Source organism: Mustela putorius, unplaced genomic scaffold (genome assembly GCF_011764305.1).
Source record: "Mustela putorius furo isolate JIRA1106 unplaced genomic scaffold, ASM1176430v1.1 tig00000592_pilon_pilon_pilon, whole genome shotgun sequence".
Taxonomy (NCBI): domain Eukaryota; kingdom Metazoa; phylum Chordata; class Mammalia; order Carnivora; family Mustelidae; genus Mustela; species Mustela putorius.
The window spans coordinates 4286125-4306566 of record NW_025421426.1 but is presented as its reverse complement, the minus strand read 5'-3'; the positions used below and the strand labels follow the sequence as shown (position 1 = coordinate 4306566).

At 49.2% G+C, this 20442-nt stretch overlaps 1 protein-coding gene across 2 annotated transcripts; it reads right to left on the bottom strand.

Annotated features, from left to right (window-relative positions):
* SALL4 (spalt like transcription factor 4) lies at positions 1–19768 on the bottom strand. Of its 2 annotated transcripts, none has more exons than XM_004746181.3 (4): positions 19410–19768; positions 6480–8816; positions 5077–5357; positions 1–2073 (listed from the first exon to the last, which is right to left on the bottom strand). In XM_004746181.3, exons 1-4 carry the CDS (start codon positions 19663–19665, stop codon positions 1654–1656), a joined length of 3294 nt encoding a protein of 1097 aa, XP_004746238.2. In that variant the 5' UTR covers positions 19666–19768; the 3' UTR covers positions 1–1653. The 2 variants fall into 2 exon arrangements, with proteins under 2 accessions (XP_004746238.2, XP_044938010.1); XM_045082075.1 differs by having other exon boundaries at positions 7800–8816.
* Positions 19769–20442: the final 674 nt, after the last annotated feature.

Here is a 20442-nt window from a genome sequence, read left to right as displayed (position 1 = left end):
AACCATCCAAAATTTATTCTCCAACAAGACAGCATCAGCAGGTAAAACTACAGGGTTTCTCCAAAGATTATACATTCACAAGGGCATTACTTAACAGTAAGAAAGGCTCTGGCGTGTTCTCTGTAACAATATCCACTTCACAGTGTAAACAGGTTACTAGCATTGTGTTCAACATACAATTCCAGAAGGAAAGGCACAACGTGGCAAAAAAAATTTTTTTGGATCCTAAAAGTCAGGTGCAATAACACAGACAAACTTTTGGTAACAGTCTTGATCTACTTCCCCACAAAGCAGGAGATTTCTCCACTCAGACATTATGGTCTGTCTTTCTCCTTCCTTTTTGAACCATGAGAGCACGTTTCATCATTCCATATACAAAAAGGGGAGGGAGTTAAAAAACAAAAACAAAAAAACAAAAACCAAAGAATCAAGAAAATATCTTAAATGTCCGGCGGCTCTCACTACATTAATCAACTCAAGGTTTAAGACATGAGAACACTTCAGCGGTCAAAAATAGGAAAATAGACGCTATGGCTACAAAAATAAAAAAATAAATGAGGTAGATAAATTAAAGCTTTCACACCCATGAACTTGCCTGTTCCAACTTTGTAGCCTTCATGCAACACTCAACAATCTTCATAGTAACTTGGCATTAAAATGCACCAAGGACATTTTTGTACAAATTAGTATGAGAACCTATGAGGAACATGCCCTTCTGTGACTTTCTTCTAGAACGAAAACCCAACTTCTTCAATCGAGTAGGCACTGGCGAACCAAATGAAGTCACCTGAGGGTCCCTGCTCAGCTGCCCACCTCTCCTGGTGGCTCAGGAAGGAGGCATCTGGAAAGCAAGGCAGTACATTGGCACTCTTGGGGCTCTAACTGAACTGTTATTTAAATAAGCAGCAACACACATTGACTCCCTTCGGACTAAACGTAGTCCATTTGAGGGCATCCTATTTAAGGTTCCAAGGTTGAAGGAATTTTGTTAATTCTGCAACCTTAGTTTTAAAAAAAAAAAAAAAGTACATTCAGGAAAAAAAGGAAGGAAGGATAGGAGAAGGAGGCTTGGTGGTCAAACACAGGTCCCTAAACAGAGATGCCAGATCACGTCCACGTACCCGCATACAGTCACCAGGGAAGTATCTAGTAACCCCCCCCCGGAATTAGTCTAACAGTTGTCTTTCCCATTGTAGTTCAGTAAGTTCCAACTTGAAATAGGGAGAGTCTTTGGAAACAGTTACCCTCGGTTGTACAAAGATTTTTATGTATACAGTTTGTCGCCAAGTAACAGAGCTACTTTGCAAGACCCGCTTCTTTCCAAAATTAAAGAAATTCTAGTCTGTATTTGTTTTAGTATGTATTTTCTTCTTTTGGGTTTTTGGGGTTTTTTTTTTCAGTTTTTTTCTTTTCAAATTTTTTTTTTAATTTTTTTCTTTTTTTTTCTTTTTTTTTTTTTTTTTGCAAAGCAGCATACTGACATCTGATTGTAGGACTTGCCTGAGGTTGTGATCACAACTGTAAACATTATTTGCACATCAGTAAGAAACAAACAGGAGGAGATGGGTTCTTTGAAAAAAGGGAGAGAAAAGTACAGTTCCAGAGGTCATTCTGCCTGCGTTTCTCCTTCAATCAGCGTTCCTCTCCTAGAGCTTAGCTGACTGCGATCTTATTTTCTTCGAGGAAGTGAGGGAACTGGTGTTTGGGGACGCCATCAGCAGCACCTGGCTTTTCCACTTCAGCACTGATGGCTGACTGGGAGCCATCTATCTTGGAGATCGTGGTGTTGTTCACAATGGAGCTGGCCCCCAGGGAAACTGGGAGGGTAGGAATCCCTCCGCTCTGGATCACAGAGATTTCATTGGTCTTCATGGCCAGACCTCCATTGAGCATGGTGGTGTACTGGTTCCACACGACGGGGTCCACGTTCACCGAAGGCGCCAGGATTTCTTTGGGAAACATCTCAGGGACTCTCTTCCCATCAGTTCCTAACAGAGCCATGGTGTTCTCGATGGCCAGCTTCCTCCCACGGCGCGCCGAGCTGTTGTTGGCCCCGTGGGTCATGTAATGGACCTATGGGAAGAGAAACAGAAAAGTTTCCGCCAAAACAGATTTGATGGCGTGCATATTGGCAAGCTCATCCGTCTGCAGATGGGCTGGAACATTTTCAAAATTCAGGTATCTGTTCTCTGGTGTTGGGGGTTGCTGGGGTGGGTGTTGGAGGTGGGGGGTGTTGGAAGGGGGCATGAAAATCAAGATCTAGCAACAATGGGCCCACATTCCTGCCTGGAGGCAAGTAAAGACAACCAAAGCGGGGAACATTTGCTCCCATTCTGTCCCCATAAACAACTACAGGGACCCTGTGTACTAAGCCTTCTCAAGTGCTACAGTTAAAATCTGTGAAAAACCAGCCTGCACAGGTAGTAACACTGCACAGAACTTGACACAAAGGCACACATGGAGTACAAATAAAATGGGAAAATCCGTTAAGACCAGGACATTGCATCCATGTCAATATCCTGGTTATGTTATCTATTCACATTAGCTTTTTTGCAAAAACCATGCCATTGGGGAATACTGGACAAAGTGTGTAAGGACGAATTCTCACTGCACATGAGGTCTCCAAGCAGCCTGTGTAAAAGCCCGAGCTGAAAACTAACTTTTGAACAGAACAGATGCTGCCCTCGTGGACTGATCTACAAACACATGCTTCATCAATGATCATCAACGATCGTCATCAGAGAGAAGCAAGCCCCGCTGGGGCAGTGACAGGAAGGCCACCGTTGGAATGAATGCTGGTCATTCTGGGGTGGCAGACCTCCTGATGACAGAAATCATAGCACCTCCTTCCACTCAGCCCCTTTTCTAAATACAGGTCTTGTCTGGCTTTTGAGTTTCTAAAACCCTTTAAAAAAAATGCGGTGGGCACTATTTTCTCAGGTCACCTCATTTCTTTTTCTTTTTTTTTTAAGATTTTATTTATTTATTTGACAGAGAGATACACAGCAAGAGAGGGAACACAAGCAGGGGGAGTGGGAGAGGGAGAACCAGGCTTCCTGCCAAGCAGGGAGCCCAATGCGGGGCTTGATCCCAGAATCCTGGGATCATAACCAGAGCTGAAGGCAGATGTTTAACCAGTGAGCCTTCCAGGTGCCCCAGGTCACCTCATTTCAACGCACCAACTCCCTCAGAAGTTAGTAGCTATCTTGCCAGTGGGCTCAGGAATAACCTGCTCTGCAGCGCTCTATGCTGTTATGACGTTCCACGCCTAACTGGAAACACATTACGATGTAACTCATTTAATCTCCAGGACAACTCTGAAATTGTCACTACCATTATCCCCATGCCTGCGAAACAGGTACAAGGAGCCATTATCTGCCCAAAGCCGTTTGTGCAGCAAAAGGAGCTCCAGACCTTCCCTGGGCAGATCCCAGGTCCTGGGAATTAACTGAAGCTTTGGATTTCTGAAGTCGGTATCACTGCTCCATCCTTGGCATTTTCACCAATGACAAAATCAAAACACAGCTTGTTTTTGTAGTATGTGTATTTTTTTTAATTAAATGATATACAATCTTACAGCTCTTTAAGGCTGTATATTAAGCCTTGAAGTTTTGGGACCCCTGGGTGGCTCAGTCGGTTAAACATCTGCCTTCAGCTCAGGTCATGATCCCGGGTCCTGGGATCCAGTCCCTCATCAGGCTCCCTGCTCAGCCTCAAGTCTGGTCCTCCCTCCCCTCTACCTGCTGCTCTCCCTGCCTGTGCACGCTCGCTCTCCGACAAATAAATAAAATCTTAAAAAAAAAAAACAAAAAAAAAACCTAAGTTTTAACCCCTGAGCCACAATGAATTCAACTCAACTGTCTACCCGTGGAGAGAAATAAAGAAGAAAGCCGAGAACATCTCACCCAAACCACCAGGTGGGGCCAGGGGAAAAAACCCAGGTCCCCAGTTCCCATCCTTTGTTCTTACACATGCCACTTTTAGTCCGTACGTGGGCGAGTCTCCTCGCCATCTCCCCGATAAATTCTGGGTGGAATCTAAGGATAGTCAAGGCCATTCTCTAAAAGGACCCAGCCACAGGGTTTTAACACAACTGATAACCTGGAGACTTGCTATCAGATACACTTCATTCACAGCTACTTACTTCAACCCAGCAGACCAGGAAAAACAGAAACCAACACACACGGTCATCATCGAGTCTGTACACATACATGCTAAATGACTTATCAACACCACATTACACTATGCACCACGTATCATCAGTCTCCAGGCTGGATCTCGCCCAGGTACTGTATGATTGTAGAGAGAGGGCACGGTCTGCCCCAGCATCAGGGAAAAACCACCCTACGTGTAACTACTATGTTATACTGAGACAGAAACATCCAAAAGACTTCATGTCCCATTCCTCGAAAAGCATCCTCTGCAAAATGCATTACTATCTCATGTGTCGCTAAGATCGGGGCGGGGGGGCGGTATATGACCAATTTCAGATAGCCGGCACAAAATACCCCACTTTGAGCAGCATCGTGATGTGAGAAAACATACTTTCCGATGCTTATTTTGAGAGCCAGCTATGAGATCTGACTACATGGTATCCCACTGTTTTTGTTTTTATTGGGGGCGCCTGGGTGGCTCAGTGGGTTAAAGCCTCTGCCTTCAGCTCAGGTCACGATCCTGGGGTCGTGGGATCGAGCCCCACATCGGGCTCTCTGCTCAGCGGGGAGCCTACATCCCTTCCCCTCTCTCTGCCTACTTGAGATCTCTGTCTCTCTGTCAAATAAATAAATAAAATCTTTAAAATAAAAAAAAGATTTTATTCATTTATCTGACAGAGCACAAGAAGGCAGAGCGGCAGACAGAGAGAGGCAGAAACAGCACCCCGCTGAGCAGAGAGCCCGATGCGGGGCTCAATCCCAGCACCCCGGGATCATGACCTGAGCCCAAGGCTGAGGCTTTAACCCACTGAGCCACCCAGGTGCCCCATCCCACTGTTCTCAACAGAAGAATCCGCCACAGATGGACGAACACCAATGAAGACTTGCTGCTCAACATCCCCCGCCCCCGCGAGACACGCACCTTCAGGTTGCCTTTGGTGGTAAACGCTCGCCCACATATGTTACACACGAAAGGCTTCTCCCCCGTGTGAGTCCGCTCGTGGATCTGCAGGGCGCTCGCCGAGGAGAAGTTCTTCCCACAGCGTGTGCAGCCGTGCTGCTTGGCCTGTCGGCGTGGCTGGGCCGTTAACAAAGGCGTCATGCTTGGGGACATGGTCGTGGGTCCACCAAAGGCGCCAGGGACTTCAACTTTGACATAGGTTGGCTGGGCTCGGATAAATGTCGATGGCAGACTGCTACGACCTAGTATCCAGAGAAAAGAAATCCCAGACTTTTATCATCCCATATTCATGCCTTCTCAAACCACAAAAGAGCTCTGATGACAGCTGCCCACCGAGAGCCTGGAAACCGCTTCTGCGAACTGTGTACCTCGGACGCAGCCTTTCTCTCTGGCACATCGACCTGCCCAGGGAGGAACAGCTCAAGTACTTGGGGGAAGTCACCATGCTGGCGTCAGGGTACAGGCCACACACAAACACCTAAAATTCCAAGTTCCTGCATAAAAAGTTATCTTTAAGGGGAGCCTGGCTGGCTCAGAGGGTGGAGGACTGTGACTCTTGTTGATCTCCGGGTAGTGGGTTCCAAACCTATGTTGGGTGTGGGGTGTTGAGTTTACTTAAAAATAAATACCTAAAAACTATTTTTTAAGAAAAAACGATCTTTTATGCACAGAAGCAACTTTCTCAGATCCCCTCCCTCCTTGGGAGCTTCGTGCTACCTCTTTGCTATAGCTCAATCAACTTGGCTTTGCTGCCCCCCCCCCCACCATACCCACACACTCCCCCCACCGCCCCCGCCAAGCAAAAAAAAAAAAAAAAAAAAGGCATGCCCAGACACCAGGTTTATTTCATTCTATCAGCAGCTGTTCCCCCATTTCACCGTTAACATCAACGGGTACCCCACCCATTTTGTATGTGCATTTTAAAATGGGTCAGATTCTCCTCCTCACCCCCCCCCCATTATTAATCTTTGAACCTTGCAGTAGGGAACGGGACCTCAGAATCAAGGAACTATGGCTTATCTCAGTGGCCAAAAAGCAGCGCTTACTTTCTCAAACACATTCTTCTACTGGATCATTTCCGTAAGATTACCCAATGTCTCCCTGGGGCTCAACCACAAAAGTTAAAAACTGGCAAGTGTGCTGTCCATACCCAAACTGCATTAACCACCATCAACAGAAGGATGTCAGTGCTCGGACAGAGGCAGCTACTAATCCCCTCCACCCAGAAGCACAGAGAGGCTAATTGCCCTACAGAAGAGCTGCTCTGCACACGCCACACTGTCCATTTGCCAAGTTCAACCCAGGTTCCTTTTGGATGACCTTGTGCCCAAAATGGACCTAAGTTAAATCCAAAGCTCTATCACCTTCCATCTCAGTGCGGCTGTTCTCGGAGCCGTCTGCCTTGCCACCAGCATCAGGAGATCGGGACTTGAGGCTTTCTGCCTGGCTATTGGCTGGGGACAGCGCCTGGAAGGACGCCATCTCCAGGACATCTGGACTTCGGCTCTGGTACTCCTGGTCTCCCATCACTGAGGACGACGAGTCGTTGGTCAGGCCATCACTCTCCACCGAGCCGTTCTCTCTGCTGCTCTGCCGCTGCAGGACAAGAGGAGCAGGACCCACCTTCCCCGGGGCATCGAGGGAAGCCGTCACGGCAAACCCGAGCGTGGGGGATGCCGAGTGGACGCTGGGAAGAGGGACGGGGACCTTCAAGGAGCTCCCGGGGGCATCCTGGGGGCTGACCTCATCCACATCAATGCTTTCGAGAACGTCGTCCTGACAGACGGCACCCGCACCACCATTTTCACTGACCATCATGGGCTCAGGCCCCGTGAAGTCACAGGGGCTCTCGGGCAGGGGCGTGTTGGGAATCTGGCCGCCCATGTGCATCCGGATGTGCTGCTGCAGCAGGACCGCGTTGGTGAACTTCTTCTGGCAGATGGGGCACGAGTGCTGCGTCTTCACGGACGCGCTGGTTCGGTGGACCCCGAGGTGCGTCTTCAGGTTGCCCTTGGTGGAGAAGGCCCGACCGCAGATCTTACACTGGAACGGCCTCTCCCCGGTGTGCGTGCGGTAATGCATCTTGAGGGAGCTCTGGCAGCTCAAGACCCGGTGGCAGATGAGACACTCGTTGGGGTCGGTGGTGGCCTTGTCGATGTTCTCTACCAGCTGCTGCAATTTCAGGGTCTCGGACCCCGGCTCGGGTGTCCCGCTCCCTTGGAAGCCACCAACCCTCGGGGAACTGTGGTGTGGCCCCACCCCAGGGAGCAGGGATCCATCCTCACTGTCTGGAGAAGGCCCGGGCTGCAGGTCGTGGGGCAGAGGGCCGCCCATGAGGTCCTTGGGGTTAGTCCCTGATGAGAGATTCTGAGGTAGCCCTAGGTTGGGGGTCCCTGTTACAAGGACAGGTTTGCTGTCTAAAGAGAGACTCGCCTCCTCTACGGGGACAGGTACAGAGAGTGCATAGGGAATGCCATTGCCCGCCGCCATTTTGTCGTGGAACTCAGCAAAGAGCTGGGGGTTCGCCTTCACCTGGGGATGTCGATGAAAGTGCACCTTGAGGTTGCCCTTGGTGGTGAACCGGTGGCCACAGACCGAGCACACGAAGGGTCTCTCTCCGGTATGGGAGCGGAGGTGGATCTGCAAGGAGCTATCAGTCCCAAAAACCTTGCTACAGTACTTACACTTGTGCTTGCAGAGGACGGCCTCGTCTTTGGCTTTGACCTCCACGGGGGACACGTTCGGTGGCTTCCCCTTCCCTTTCTTGGACGGGTCTAAGGCCACCGTGGAGAAAGGGCTCTGGAAGAGCACAGAGCCTGGGGCCTGAGGTAGCAAAGCGCCGGGGAGGCGCGACATGACGCCCGGCAACACCCGCGTCCCGTCTGGCTTCAGGGCGAAGGGCGCCAGCCCGGGGGACGCGGAGCCGGCGCCGGCGGCGGACGGGACGTTTGCGTGAGGTAGCTTGGCTGGCTTCAAGGCGTCCAGGGACAGGCCCTGGCTTCCGGCTTTCTGGCTGAGCAGCGCCACGGCCGCCGACACCTGCTGGGACATGTGGCTGCCCAAGGTCTTGAGGGCGTCGGCCCCCGCGGCGCCGGAGTGCAGGGCGTGCGACGCCCACATGTTCACCTGCACGCGGATCTGCTCCGTGAGCTGGATCTGCTGCAGCTGCTGCTGCTGGAGGCACAGGATCTGCTCCAGGACCCACGGGATGCTGCTGGCGCCGGGCAGGGGGGCCGGCGGCGCGTCCGCGCTCCGCTGGTTCACGGCCACCTTGGTGCCCCGCAGCGCCTGCAGAGTGACGTTCGTGTTGGCCACTTTGCCTTTGGGTACGTAGCTTATGTCCTGGGATGCGGCCGGCAGGGCGGCCTCGGTCTTCAGGAACACGACAGGCTCGGCGCCCAGCTTCTCCTTCGCCTCCCCCGGGCCGCCGCCCTCGCCGTCCTCCCTGGGCCCGTCCTTGCTGCCCGGACTCAGCCCAGCCCCGGAGAAGTCGTCGGGAGGGACCGGCCCCTCGCTGTCGTTCATGATGAGGACGGGGGGGTTCTTAGTGCAATTTTTCTTGTGTTCGAAGAACTCGGAGAAGCTGAAGAACTCGGCGCAGCATTTCTCGCAGATGTGAGTCTCCTCCCGACGGGTCCTCTTCGAGGTCAGGCCATCCCTGCTGGCTTCACTGCCACTCCCCGGGGGGTTCATGGGAGCACCTGGGACAAGAGAGCACAAGCTAAGAATGATGCCTAAGAAGGGGCACGGGGGCTCTTTCTAGCAAAGAACCACAACTCACCATACAGACATCTTCCTGTGTCCAAACAGGCAGAAGACTGTAAAAGGGAACTAGGCCTCCAGAGGTCGGAACCAACTAACCACTTGTGTAGTGGGTTCACTGTGCCCACTCCCATCTACACCCCCCACCCCACCCCCTGGGCCGCCAAGTATGTCCAAGTCCTTATACCCAGCACCTGTGCATGTGAACTTACTGGGAGCAGGATCTTTACAAATCTAACTGGGAGAGTCCCTAACCCATTGCTTGATGTTCTTGAAGAGACAGGGAATGAGAGATGCAACAAGTAAGACCCTAGGAAGGAATTACCGGGGCTCTAAGCCAGGACTGCCAGAAGCCAACAGGAGACAGAAAGGAGGCTTGAAACCCTTCTCCCCTGTCTCCAGAAGGAAGCCACCCTCGCTGACACCTCAATTTCAGGTGTCCGGCCTCCAGAACCATTCGCCTGAATTTACGCTTAAAAGCCATCCAATTTGCAGCAATAGTTTATGGAAACCCTAGTAAATTCATACAACTTCTCTTTATTAAAATAATCCCCTTGGAGCTCTGCACTCCACTCAGAGCAAGCTTGCAAAGGCCAGTGGGTCTCACGCAGTGAATATAAGTGACACTGGGAACGTTCAAAATACAGCTGCTCATCCCCACGCCAGGGCTGCTGAAAGGGAACCGCATTACGAGTGCACCTTCCCAGTTCCAAGGGGCCAACACTGAAAATACAGAGAACAGCACGCTGGTCCATTTACACAGGAAGGCCAAGCGGATAGTCCAAGGAGTATTTTCTTTTTTAAAAAAGATTTTTACTTAAAAAAAAAAAAAAAAGCAGACACTAAAGAAGATTTTTACTTATTTATGACAAGAGAGATATAGCAGAAGAGGGAAACCAAGCACAAGGGAGCTAGACAGAGAGGCAGACTCCCCGCTGAGCAGGGAGCCCGATGCAGGGCTCGATCCCAGGATGCTGTGATCATGACCTGAGCCGAGGGCAGAGGTTTCATGACTGAGCCACAGGCACCCCATTCTAGGAACATTTTCATGAGACACTGACAAAAGATTTCATGTTCAAAGAAGGCTGTGACCATAGGGAAAAAGACTCTGATGATCTTATACTTATAGATCATGAAAAACTAGAGGAATGTCTCATTGGTCTGGACACTATATTAATAAGCCATTATGTAAAAAGAGAAGCCGGAGAATGAAAGGGGATGAGAATGATGGGTTTCGCTGCAACTTCTACTTGCAACTTCTATTCCTATAATGTATCTGAAATGAAATATACAAAATCAAACACCTTCCTGTTCTGGGCTGGTCTCCAAATTTCTTTTGTAATTGGGTCCTATTCCCTTCAGGGTTAATGGAAGCCTGCATATTAAATTGCCCATCTTGAGACTGTGGCTTTTATCTCGACATCTGGGTCCTAAAAACAAGAAGTCAGGTGAAAAGTCCCCCAAGCTACTTTACTGTTCTCATTTCCTGGCTATCCAATTGTAGGTACACTCCCCCACGGAGAAACCAGAGGTATACCTCAGAGTCAGGATCTAAACCAACAGATAATTGCACATGTATACAAAGATCCATCTAAGAACAGTTTTGGTTTGTTTGTTTTTAAACAGAAATGTTAAATGTTCTGTATTCAGCCATACAGCAGAAATGGCGTTAACTTCTGGATGCTCTCACATGGAGACGAAGTTAGGTGAAAGAAAACAGGCTGCAGAAAAATACATAAAATGTGACCACTTTTGTTTAAAATACAACATGTCTGAAATGTACAAATGGATGGAAGAGAGGCCGAGAAGGATACATCTCACATTTAAATAAATTATTACTTTTTAAAGCAAACTAATATATTTTTGCCTCTCAACTCCTTCTTGGGTGATTACAGTCCCTAAAACCATGGGGGTTTGACTGAGGACGTCCTGCACAGAATGGGGGTGGAAGTGATCTTGAAAGAAAAGTTTATTTCCTTTTTTTTTTTTTTTTAAGATTTTATTTATTTGCCAGAAAGAGAAGAGTTGTAAGCACAAGCAGGGCAAGCAGCAGGCAAAGGGAGAAGCAGGCTCCCTGCTGAGGAAGGAGTCGGATGCGGGATTCATCCCAGGACTCTGGGATCATGACGGAGCTGAAGTCAGACACTTAACTGACAGCCACACAGGTGTCCCAGGAAAGTGTGTTTCTCTTGAGAAGATCTACAGATTTCCGGCTTTCAAAAAGTAATTCTTTAAAATTTACATAAGCCCATTCTTTATGAATTTCAGACCTAGCGCTACGAAGTTTTGTAAGGCGTGTGTGGGTTGGCGGTGAGCCAGGGACGAAGAGCCAACAGCCACTACTAACAGGTCTGGCCCGCCAGTGTAGGGAGCGTAGGTTAGGGCTGACCCAGCACTTGCCTGTGAACAAGCTGGATATGGAAGCCTTACTCTTCAGGATCTGCCCAAAACAAGCATAACTGTGACAACCTCATGCGGCAGGTATGCCTGGGTTCAGTGAAGTTTTTAACAAATGTGTGAAATACTTACTAATGTGCCCGATGCCATCCTGGATGGAACCTGGCAAGAAAGGTGCAGATACTGTGGAGTTCAGTGAACATTATTCTCTCCACCCTTCTAGCTCTAGTGGCTCCCATGGTTAGCTGGGAAACTGGGGAACAAAACTTTTCTAACCACCATCACTGAATGCCGAACTCATTCACCAACACATCCCACCTCCTACTGGGCACACCACAGGGCAGCTAGGGATCCGACCGGTGGTGAAATGATGACCATGATGTTCTGTCTGCAGGTCGGACCGGGGACCTCTAGGTGCCCCCTACTATGCTCACCCAATCTATTAAATTACCTGCCCCACTGACAAACGAGAGAAACAAACTGAAGGATCGTGCCTTGCCCAAGGCAACACAATTAAAAATTAGTCATAGCTAACTTCTGAGCACTTATACTATGTTGCCAGGCGTAATTCTAAACAACTCACAGGTTCTAACAACTCTGAGGTAGGGGCCGTTGTATTTCAGAGGGGGAACCGAGGCACAGAGGGCATCAGTTTGCCCAAAGTAACACAGGTGATAAAGGGCAGGGCCAATATTAAAACCCAGGCATGCAGCCCCACAACTTCCCTCCTTCCTTCACTTCCTACCATCATGTTTCTTCTGTTGAGACTGCAACTATCTTTCCTCTCAAAGACACCCCAGGAAGGACAGAAAAGCCTGAGGGGTCAGGTTGGCAAGAAGGGGAAAGGGACGTGGACACATGCTACTACAATCTTTCTGGAACTCCTGGAAGTCACTTGAAAAGTTAGTACACAGGGGCACCTGGGTGGCTCCATCGTTAAGCGTCCGCCTTCAGCTCAGATCATGATCTGAGCATCCCAGGATCAAGCCCTGCACCTGGCCACCTGCTTAGCAGGAAGCCTGCTTCTCCCTCTCCCACTCCCCCTGCTTGTCTATGTCCCCATCAAATAAATAAATAAATAAATAAAATCTTAAAAAAAAAAAAAAAACAAAGGCGCTAGTACAAAACACATCCCTGCTACCCTCCAGGTGTTCGACAGGTTAAATTCCCAATCCCAGCCATATTTCAAGTCAAGTTAAAAATATTTGTCAATTCCCAGAATACAGTCAGTACCTATCCCCCTACTTTCCCAGGACTAGGAGTGAGGTGTCAGAGGCAGTGTTATGTAGCACTCTTTCTGGAAAAGCAATTCTGGCAATTATGTGTCAAGAACTTTAAAAAGGACAACTTTTAACAAGTTTCCCTTGGCAGGGAAATACACCCTACCAGGAGGTGCACAGAAGAGAGAAAGATACAGTTCCTTCCGTAGTACTCAGCACGCAGCAACATCAGGTTGGTTCCCCCGCAGTTCTCCTCTGACCCTTGTTAGGAATTCGCTTTATGAAATAAGGATACATTTCTCTTACTAACCAACAGCAAAAACAAAAACAGGTACACTCTGTGGCCAAGCAGGAAGGCTCTGGTTAAATGAAGTCAGGGCACAGAGAAAAAGGGATTCATCTGTAGCCTACAAAAAAATAAAGCAGATCTCTTACTTGTGGTGTTCTAGAGGGCAACCGCCCCAGATTTATTTCAAGAGGAGGAAGAGAACGGGGTGTAGATCTGCGGTCCCACTGCCTTTGTGGATAAAGACACAAATATGTACGTGGAAAATCCTCAGTCTATAGTAAGAGAAACTAGGGCTGCGTACTACCTCTTGGGAGTGTGGGCCTGGGGACTGAGGGGGGAGAGAACATTTTACAAGGGTCAACCTTTGTACTATGGTTTCTTTTTCATTAGCATGTTTCAACCTTTAGACTCAACCATTGTTAACTTCTGGAAATCTCCAGTAAAGCCACATGCAAGAATACCATCCAGGTTTGTAAGGGGAACCACCCCACCCTCCAGCAAAACACATGCTCCCTTAACCCATTCATCTCTGCAGCCACATCATTAGACAAGTGTCCTCAGGCCCAATTTGCAGATGTGCAAACTGAGGCTCAGACAGAATTAAGTGGCTCAAGGTAAGAATCTGTTCACCAGGAAAAGACGACCAGGGATTGTATTCTTAAGTACCATCAAGAAGGGCGCTAAACTTAGGGGCCTCATTTATCATTGCTTCTTCTAGAGCAGTTTCTCACTTTTTTTTTTTTTTTTTAAATTTCATCCTTCTACAGAGGCTTTTAGAGCTTTCTTAACTACTACCTCTCCTCCCTTGCCATGAAACTTTAATACCACAAATATACTGTATATCTGTATGTGCAGTGTGGTCCTTCAGGAAGGCCAAAATCCACTGTACATCAAGTTTTCTGTCCCCATCCCCTCAAGAAAATGTTCACACACACCCCCAAAAAATTTTGAAAAGGGGGCACTTGGGATCTGAGCCCCACGTCGGGCTCTCTGCCTAGCGGGGAGCCTGCTTCCCTCTCTGCCTGCCTCTCTGCCTACTTGTGATCTGTCAAATAAATAAAATCTTAAAAAAAGAAAAGTTCACCCCCTTGGGGACAATATTCCTTCATTGAGAAAGCCGTTTCTAAACCAGCATTTTTAAACTGAAGTCCATGAAATTAGGTAAGAAACAAAAATGAGATCTTTATTTTCACTAATCTCAACTAAAATTTAGTATCTGACTTTCAATGACAAATGTTGGAGAGACACCACAGTGGTACTTGCAGAACCTGCGACTTCGTCACAGAAAGCCAATCTTTTCCTATGATGTTAATGCTGCTGCCTTACTGGAAATTCTGGGTTACCTGAACAGCTGTGCTCATCTTTTTAATGCGTTCATAAAGAAGCACATTATTCTATCACCAATGTTTTTTGGTTTTGATAACTGTGTTTCAGTGCAATCTATTTCCTTGGTGTTTGTGTTTTTTACTCTTTGCACTGAAATACGCTCTGTGGAGAAGGAAGCTATGGCACAAAAATGGTTAACCGCCCCCCCCACCCAGAAGGATCTAACAGTTTCCAAGAGTGATTTACAACCTGAATACCAGCTTGCCGTCCCTGTATACACAGGCTGGCCTCTTCTGTGGGCTGGATACAACGCCAGCAACATCCCACTTGAGTCTTAAAACAGAGCAGCTCTGAACGCATGTGCAGTAAAACGACCTTCTCCATCCAGACCACCACGAGCCAACACCGAAGCCCTATTTGCTGGGGAGTTAAGAGGAGTGGGTTATGGACAATTGCCTGCTACGCTTAAGTTACCCCTTCCCAAAAGGGAAAAAGGCAAAGTTCAGAGAGATTCTTCCATCTTTCCACCCCACCCCCACTCCGAATTTTAGGAATGTTATCTCTCAGCATCTAGTTATCCAATAAGTTGGAAGAATGCAGTAAACCCAGCAGGGGTCTTAGATTCAATCACTGCCAAATGGATAGAAAATACTCTTACTATTGTGTAGAAGAAAAGCTCATCTACCAGAAGCCAATCAAACTCTGTGAACTCCAAAATGCTTAAAACATAAAACCAGTATAATCTTGAGAAAAGCATTGACTCAAGCTTATTTTCCTCTCCCCCAGTTCTATATTAAAAAGAAGCACAATGAGTAGATTTACATAAAGTATACAGTATCTTCTACCCTCCCCCACCGTCAGGATAATTGCTTACCAAAAAAACAAAAGGAAAAGAGATGTCCTTTGAACTGGCTGAAAGAAAGTGGCCATTTACCAGTTTAATTTTACATCTCAATTCAGAAACCCAGAAACATTTACTAACAAGGCTTTAACTCGATTCACAGATAGCTGATTAAAGCTATAATTAAGTTCTACTTAATGAAAAGCTAAAAACTTATTTCAGAACAGTGTTGATCAAAATTCAGAGACTGTGCTGAGAAGGAGAAACAGTAAAAGAATCAAAGGAGGCTGTAACAGCTGTTAATGTGTCTGGGTTCTGCTATTTACACATTAAGAGATAGATCCTATTTTCCAGAAGAATTGGGAGTTATTCTTTTAAGCAAACCTGTAAACTCCATGCAGGCAGGGGTTTGTGTTGTCCCTTTCCACAGAGCACTGTCTCCCCTCAACAAAAGACCAACGGTCAAGAAGTTCATTTGAAAAAAAAAGGGGGGGGGGAGGGGGTAACTAGCATTGCCATACTTGTTTCCATCCACACTTTTAAAATGGTATAGATGCTTTCTTTTTAAAAAAATCAAAAGTACAACAGGTAAAGGGTTGATAAAGGGGCAACTTTTTGAACTCTTCCCCATGATTTTTCCAGGGCACTAAGGCCCAGAGCATGACATGCAAACACTGGTTTTTTGTTTTTTTTTTTAATTTCCAAGTCTCCTCCCCAAAGACCCCTTAATCTAAGTCCGAAAAGGCAAATCTCAAACATTAAAAGGGAGGAGAGATCGTCAAACTCCACCGACTAAACACTCATCAGGGCTCCATCAAAGGAACTGATGGAAAATCCCATCTCAAAACCAACCCGAGTCAGATCATGATAAACAGCTCAGTGGATTCGGAGCAAAAGGCTGAAACCAACCATGAGCAAGCCATTTCAACCCGGGGCTACTGTTTACTCTAAAATGAGTGCAAATGAGAATTAAAGATCGCATACTAGAGGTCCCCAGCCTCGTCACTGGCACTCAGTAGGCTACAGTTAAGAACCACAGAATCATCTCAATGGGCACTTCTGGACAATCTCGATGGAAGAAATAAAACTGAAACACTGTTATGCTGAACAAAATTGATTACAAATCACATTCCCAGCACATAGTGGGTCTTGGGCGGTTGAAATGATCTTCACCCCCACTGTATAAAAGAAAAATTCAAAAGCTCAGAGAAATCGAGGTCTCCAGATTACACAGCTGAAAGTCATATAACCAGACAGGAACGGTCATCTCTAAAACCTTACCAGAACACTAACTTTATTCAAAAAGAGGAAGTCCTAACTCCTTCTCCTGCCTCCCAAGATGGCTCCCCAACTGCCCCCCCACCATGAGGAAGCCAGGGGAGGCTGAAATGACCACGTAGGGACTTGTGCAATTTATTTTTAACGGAACAAAAGGGGCTACCGGCAAGCGGGAGCCCCTTTCTCTATCAGAAACTAAGATGGGAACACAGAGGGTCGGCCTGCAACATTCAAGCCACTATCCAGGAGATTTCCCTCTCTCCCGCAATTAAAATAGGGACTTCCAAGGGCCCTCTTCTCAAAATCATTACAGCCAGAGGAGGTCATTTCGGTTTAGAAACTGGGGCTAGGCAGCTGTTTGAAACTTGGGGATCTTAATCGTTGATGGTTGTAATCCAGTTTAGCACAAAGGGCATTCGAAACTCTTTTGAGAAAATGCTAATTTTCCTGTATGTAGCGTGAGTCCACTGCCCACCTGCAGATGTTTTGATCTCCAAACTCCATTTTCCTCAAAACTATATATTTTTAAAGATTTTATTTATTTATCTGACACAGAGAGAGATCACAAGTAAGAAAGGGGTGGGGAGCAGGCTCCCTGCTGAGCAGAGAGCCTGATGTGGGGCTCAATCCCAGGATCCTGGGATCATGACCTGAGCTGAAGGCAGAGGCTTTAACCAACTGAGCCACCCAGACGCCCCAAGAACTGCATTCTTTCCAAGAGGATCTCAAATTGGTTTTGCAAAAATAGGACTGGCCCAATCTTAGTTTTTAAAAAAATTATACATATCTACATATCTATCAGTATATACACATCTACCTATATAGATCCATGTTATCTCTCCCTATAGCTACATAGATATAATATATAGATAGATACACACATAACAGGCTGCTCAAATGCAAACTGCAGCCGTTAAAACGTACTGCTTGAGGAAACTACCTTCTGTCCCATGGTGGTAATGGAAGATTCTGCAAATACATTTGAGGACTAAGGAATTCTTTGCAAGAATTCCAAACACTTGGCAAAGAATAGCAGGTACAGCTAGGGCTCCGGCAAGGAACTGGTCTGAGTCCCCAAGGGCGCCCGTCCTTCGGCCCAATCCGGCGCTCTCCATCCCCGCCCCCCCCCCCCCCGTCCCACCCTTCAGGTGTGAGCCGGTACCTGTGAGGGGACCCGCCTCTCAGCAAAGCGTGCGGCTCCAGGTCGGGCCTCCAGGGGGCGCCCGCGCGCAACTCGGCGGTCCGCTCCAAACCCAGCGATCAATAGCGAACCAACCGCCCCCCACCCCCGCCGCCCAAATCGTGGAGCGGGCGCACAGTCAGGCCCGAGATCCTAAGCCCAGCCCCGGGTAACTGACTGTACACTCCAACCAGCGTAATTTAAGAAGCCGCCGTGTAACAAGCTCCCCGCAAAGGTGCCGAACACCACCAAAAGCACCACTTGCGAGCGCCCACCAAAAACCAAGGGGGTACGAGAATGGGGAGGTCAGAGCTGAACCAGGGGAGGGGTCAGAGCCCGGAGCTCGCCCCTCCTCTCGGGAGGAAGCGGGCGGGCGGAGGGTTAACCCTTTTGTTCCAGGTGGGCCAGGCGACCGACGAAGCCTCTCCATGCTCTCCCCCCCCACCCCCCCCAACCCGAGGCACAAAGAGAGTCCATCCTCCTGGGACCTCGGGTGCCGGCAGCCCTGACCATCAGACGCCCCGAAAACGCACAGCCGCCTCTCGTCAAGACGATCTATTTAATTTGCCCTGGAAAAAAAAATGTTATGGGGGGGGGGGGTCGCAGGGGTTTACATTAACCTATTATAAATTTGGGCAACATAATGCATTCCCTACCCCCAAAAAGGGGGAGGTAGCAAAAACGGAGCGCAGCCTTCCTACCGGAGTTACGGCTTGGAGTGTCTGGGACAGCAGCGCACACCCCCATCAGCGGCTGAGAAATTAGAAAGCAGGCGGGGAGAAAAGGGGAAACGATCCGCAAGGCCCAAGACGAGATTAACAACGCCCCCTCCCCCCACGCGTAGCTAAAAACTTATCAGGCGACAATTTGGCGGGCCGGGACGGAGGGGAGATAGGGGGAAATCAACTCGCTCCTACAACCTCCTCGGTTAAGTGACCCGGAGGAGGGGAGTTTGCCCGGCCGCTCCAGGCGGGGTTGGGGTCCCGAACGCCTCCCGACCCCGGAGACGCTCGCCGCGGAAGCGTGGGGCGGGTCAGCCCCGGGAGCTCGCCCTGGCCGCGACCGCCCAGACCTGGCCCGACCTCTCCCCCCCTGGCCCCCGGGGCGCGCTTCTGGAAAGCCGGGCGCCGCAGGAAAGCCCCGCAAAATTCCAGGCTGGTGCACCCCAGAGGAGCTGCCGCGAGCCTGCGACCCCGGCCCCTGGGGGCCTGCACCCCTCCGGCTGGCCGCGGTTATTTTTAGGAAGTCGGAAATCAAAGATGGCTGGAGGTCAGGCCCCGAAAGGTTAGGGCGAAGATCGGCAGGCGGCAAAGACCGAGGAGAAAAAGCCAAAGCCCTAAGGAAATTTTTTAAAAGGGAAATACTGTGCCCTTCTCCCGCACCTCTTCGGGCCCTCCAATCCCCTCAGCGGGTGGCCCGCACCCCAGCTCCCGGAGATGTGGAGAGGTCGCGCCCCCTCCCCCCGCTTGGCCCGGGAGGGGCGCGTGCAACAGATCGCCCTCCCCCCCCGGGGGGGGTCTTCCAGGGGCGCGCTCCTTCAGCCTCCTAGAAGAGCTCCCAAGGGGTGAAGGAAAAAGTGGGGACCCCCGGGGTCTTTCTTTTAAAAGCGACGCCAGGGAGGGAGGAGGGGAACCTAAGTTACAAGTGGGGGGGAGGTAACTAGCGAGGGGAGTGGAACCAATTAAGAGAGGGGGCAAGGGACGAGTAGGTAACCTTTCAGGAATGAGGGACACGGCGGGGGGGGGGGCGGTCAATCTTACAACAAGAGGAGCGAGACCTGGGGGTGAAACTTACACAAGAGAGGGAAGAGGTAAAGTGTAAAATTAACAAGGGCGGGGGGGCGGGGGACGACGAGCGTGCCTTCCCTAGAACTGAGACCCCAAATCTTGGTTCCAGAATCTGCGCTGGAAGCCGCTAGCTCCCCGAAGCTCGCGCCTTCGAGGGTCCAGCGAACGTCCGGAAACCTGCCCGCCCCCGGCGCGCGCCCCCAGCCCTACTCACCCGGCTCCCCCGCCGCCGGCGCCGCTGGGGCCGCATCTGCAAACTCCGAGGCCGGCTGCTGCGGCTGCTGCTCGCCCTGGTCCTCCTCGGAGTTGATGTGCTGGGGTTTCGCCTGCTTGCGCCTCGACATGGTGCGAGCATCGGGCCGCCTGGAGAGCCGCCACAAATTCCTGGAGTTAGGAAATTTACCCCCCTTCGGCCGGAACGCGCATGTCCCAGTAATTATTATTATCAATAATGCATTGCGATTTATCATGAGCCCTGACAGCTGATTGGCCTGGGTCCAAGACCTCAGAGATCATTTAAATAAGCCCTCATTGATCAGGGAGGGGCGAGGCATTCTGGGCTTTGTAGTCCGGCCCTGCATGCGACAAAGGCGTGTTCATCGGGGGAGCGCAACTAATTAGCATCCGGGCTCAGATTGGCTGGATCGGGCACGAAATCGGAGGGGGACCCATTCTCGCTCCAGCTATCGGAGTCCTTGGAGAGAAGAATAAAAATAATTGTGTGCTTATTAAAAACTAGGAGCGTCCGTCTAAGTTTGGGGACGAGCGCATTTGGTCGTGTGCTCCAAAAATTACTTTTGTAAGGTTGATATCCGCGCAAGCCGGGGTGGGGAGGTAGTTTTCTGGGGAGTAGTTTGGTTCCGAATTTTTACATCTACCCAAAAACCTACAAACAAAAAACTGAGATGGGATACATGTCTCCTTCCATCTTATTTTTGACTGAAATGTTTAAACGGAATTTCGAGATGCCCGAAGAAGAGTGAAAATGGTGGTTTATTCAACCTTCCCAATCCATCTCACCTCTTAAAGTGGCCTTGGAATTTCCAAAATTTCAGATTATGCTCTCACCATGGTTTATTTCCTTTAAATGCTAAATAATAGCCCCAGGGTTCATATTCACAAGGATTGGTTTGTTGTGACCATGCGACCTTGGTTTTTGGTTTGGGGGCTTATTTTTACTCTAAAATGACTGGATACTAAATACAGAAAAAGCAGATTAAAGGCCAGTATAGCTAGCCAGAGATAAT

Excerpts from the sequence above, each read along its gene's own strand:
- SALL4 (XM_004746181.3), bottom strand. The coding sequence starts at position 19,665 with ATGATAAATCGCAATGCATTATTGATAATAATAATTACTGGGACATGC. Across the intron at positions 8,817-19,409 it reads GCCGGCGGCGGGGGAGCCGG|GTGCTCCCATGAACCCCCCG; the intron begins GTGAGTAGGGCT and ends CTCTTGTCCCAG. Across the intron at positions 5,358-6,479 it reads CAGCCGCACTGAGATGGAAG|GTCGTAGCAGTCTGCCATCG; the intron begins GTGATAGAGCTT and ends TCTGGATACTAG.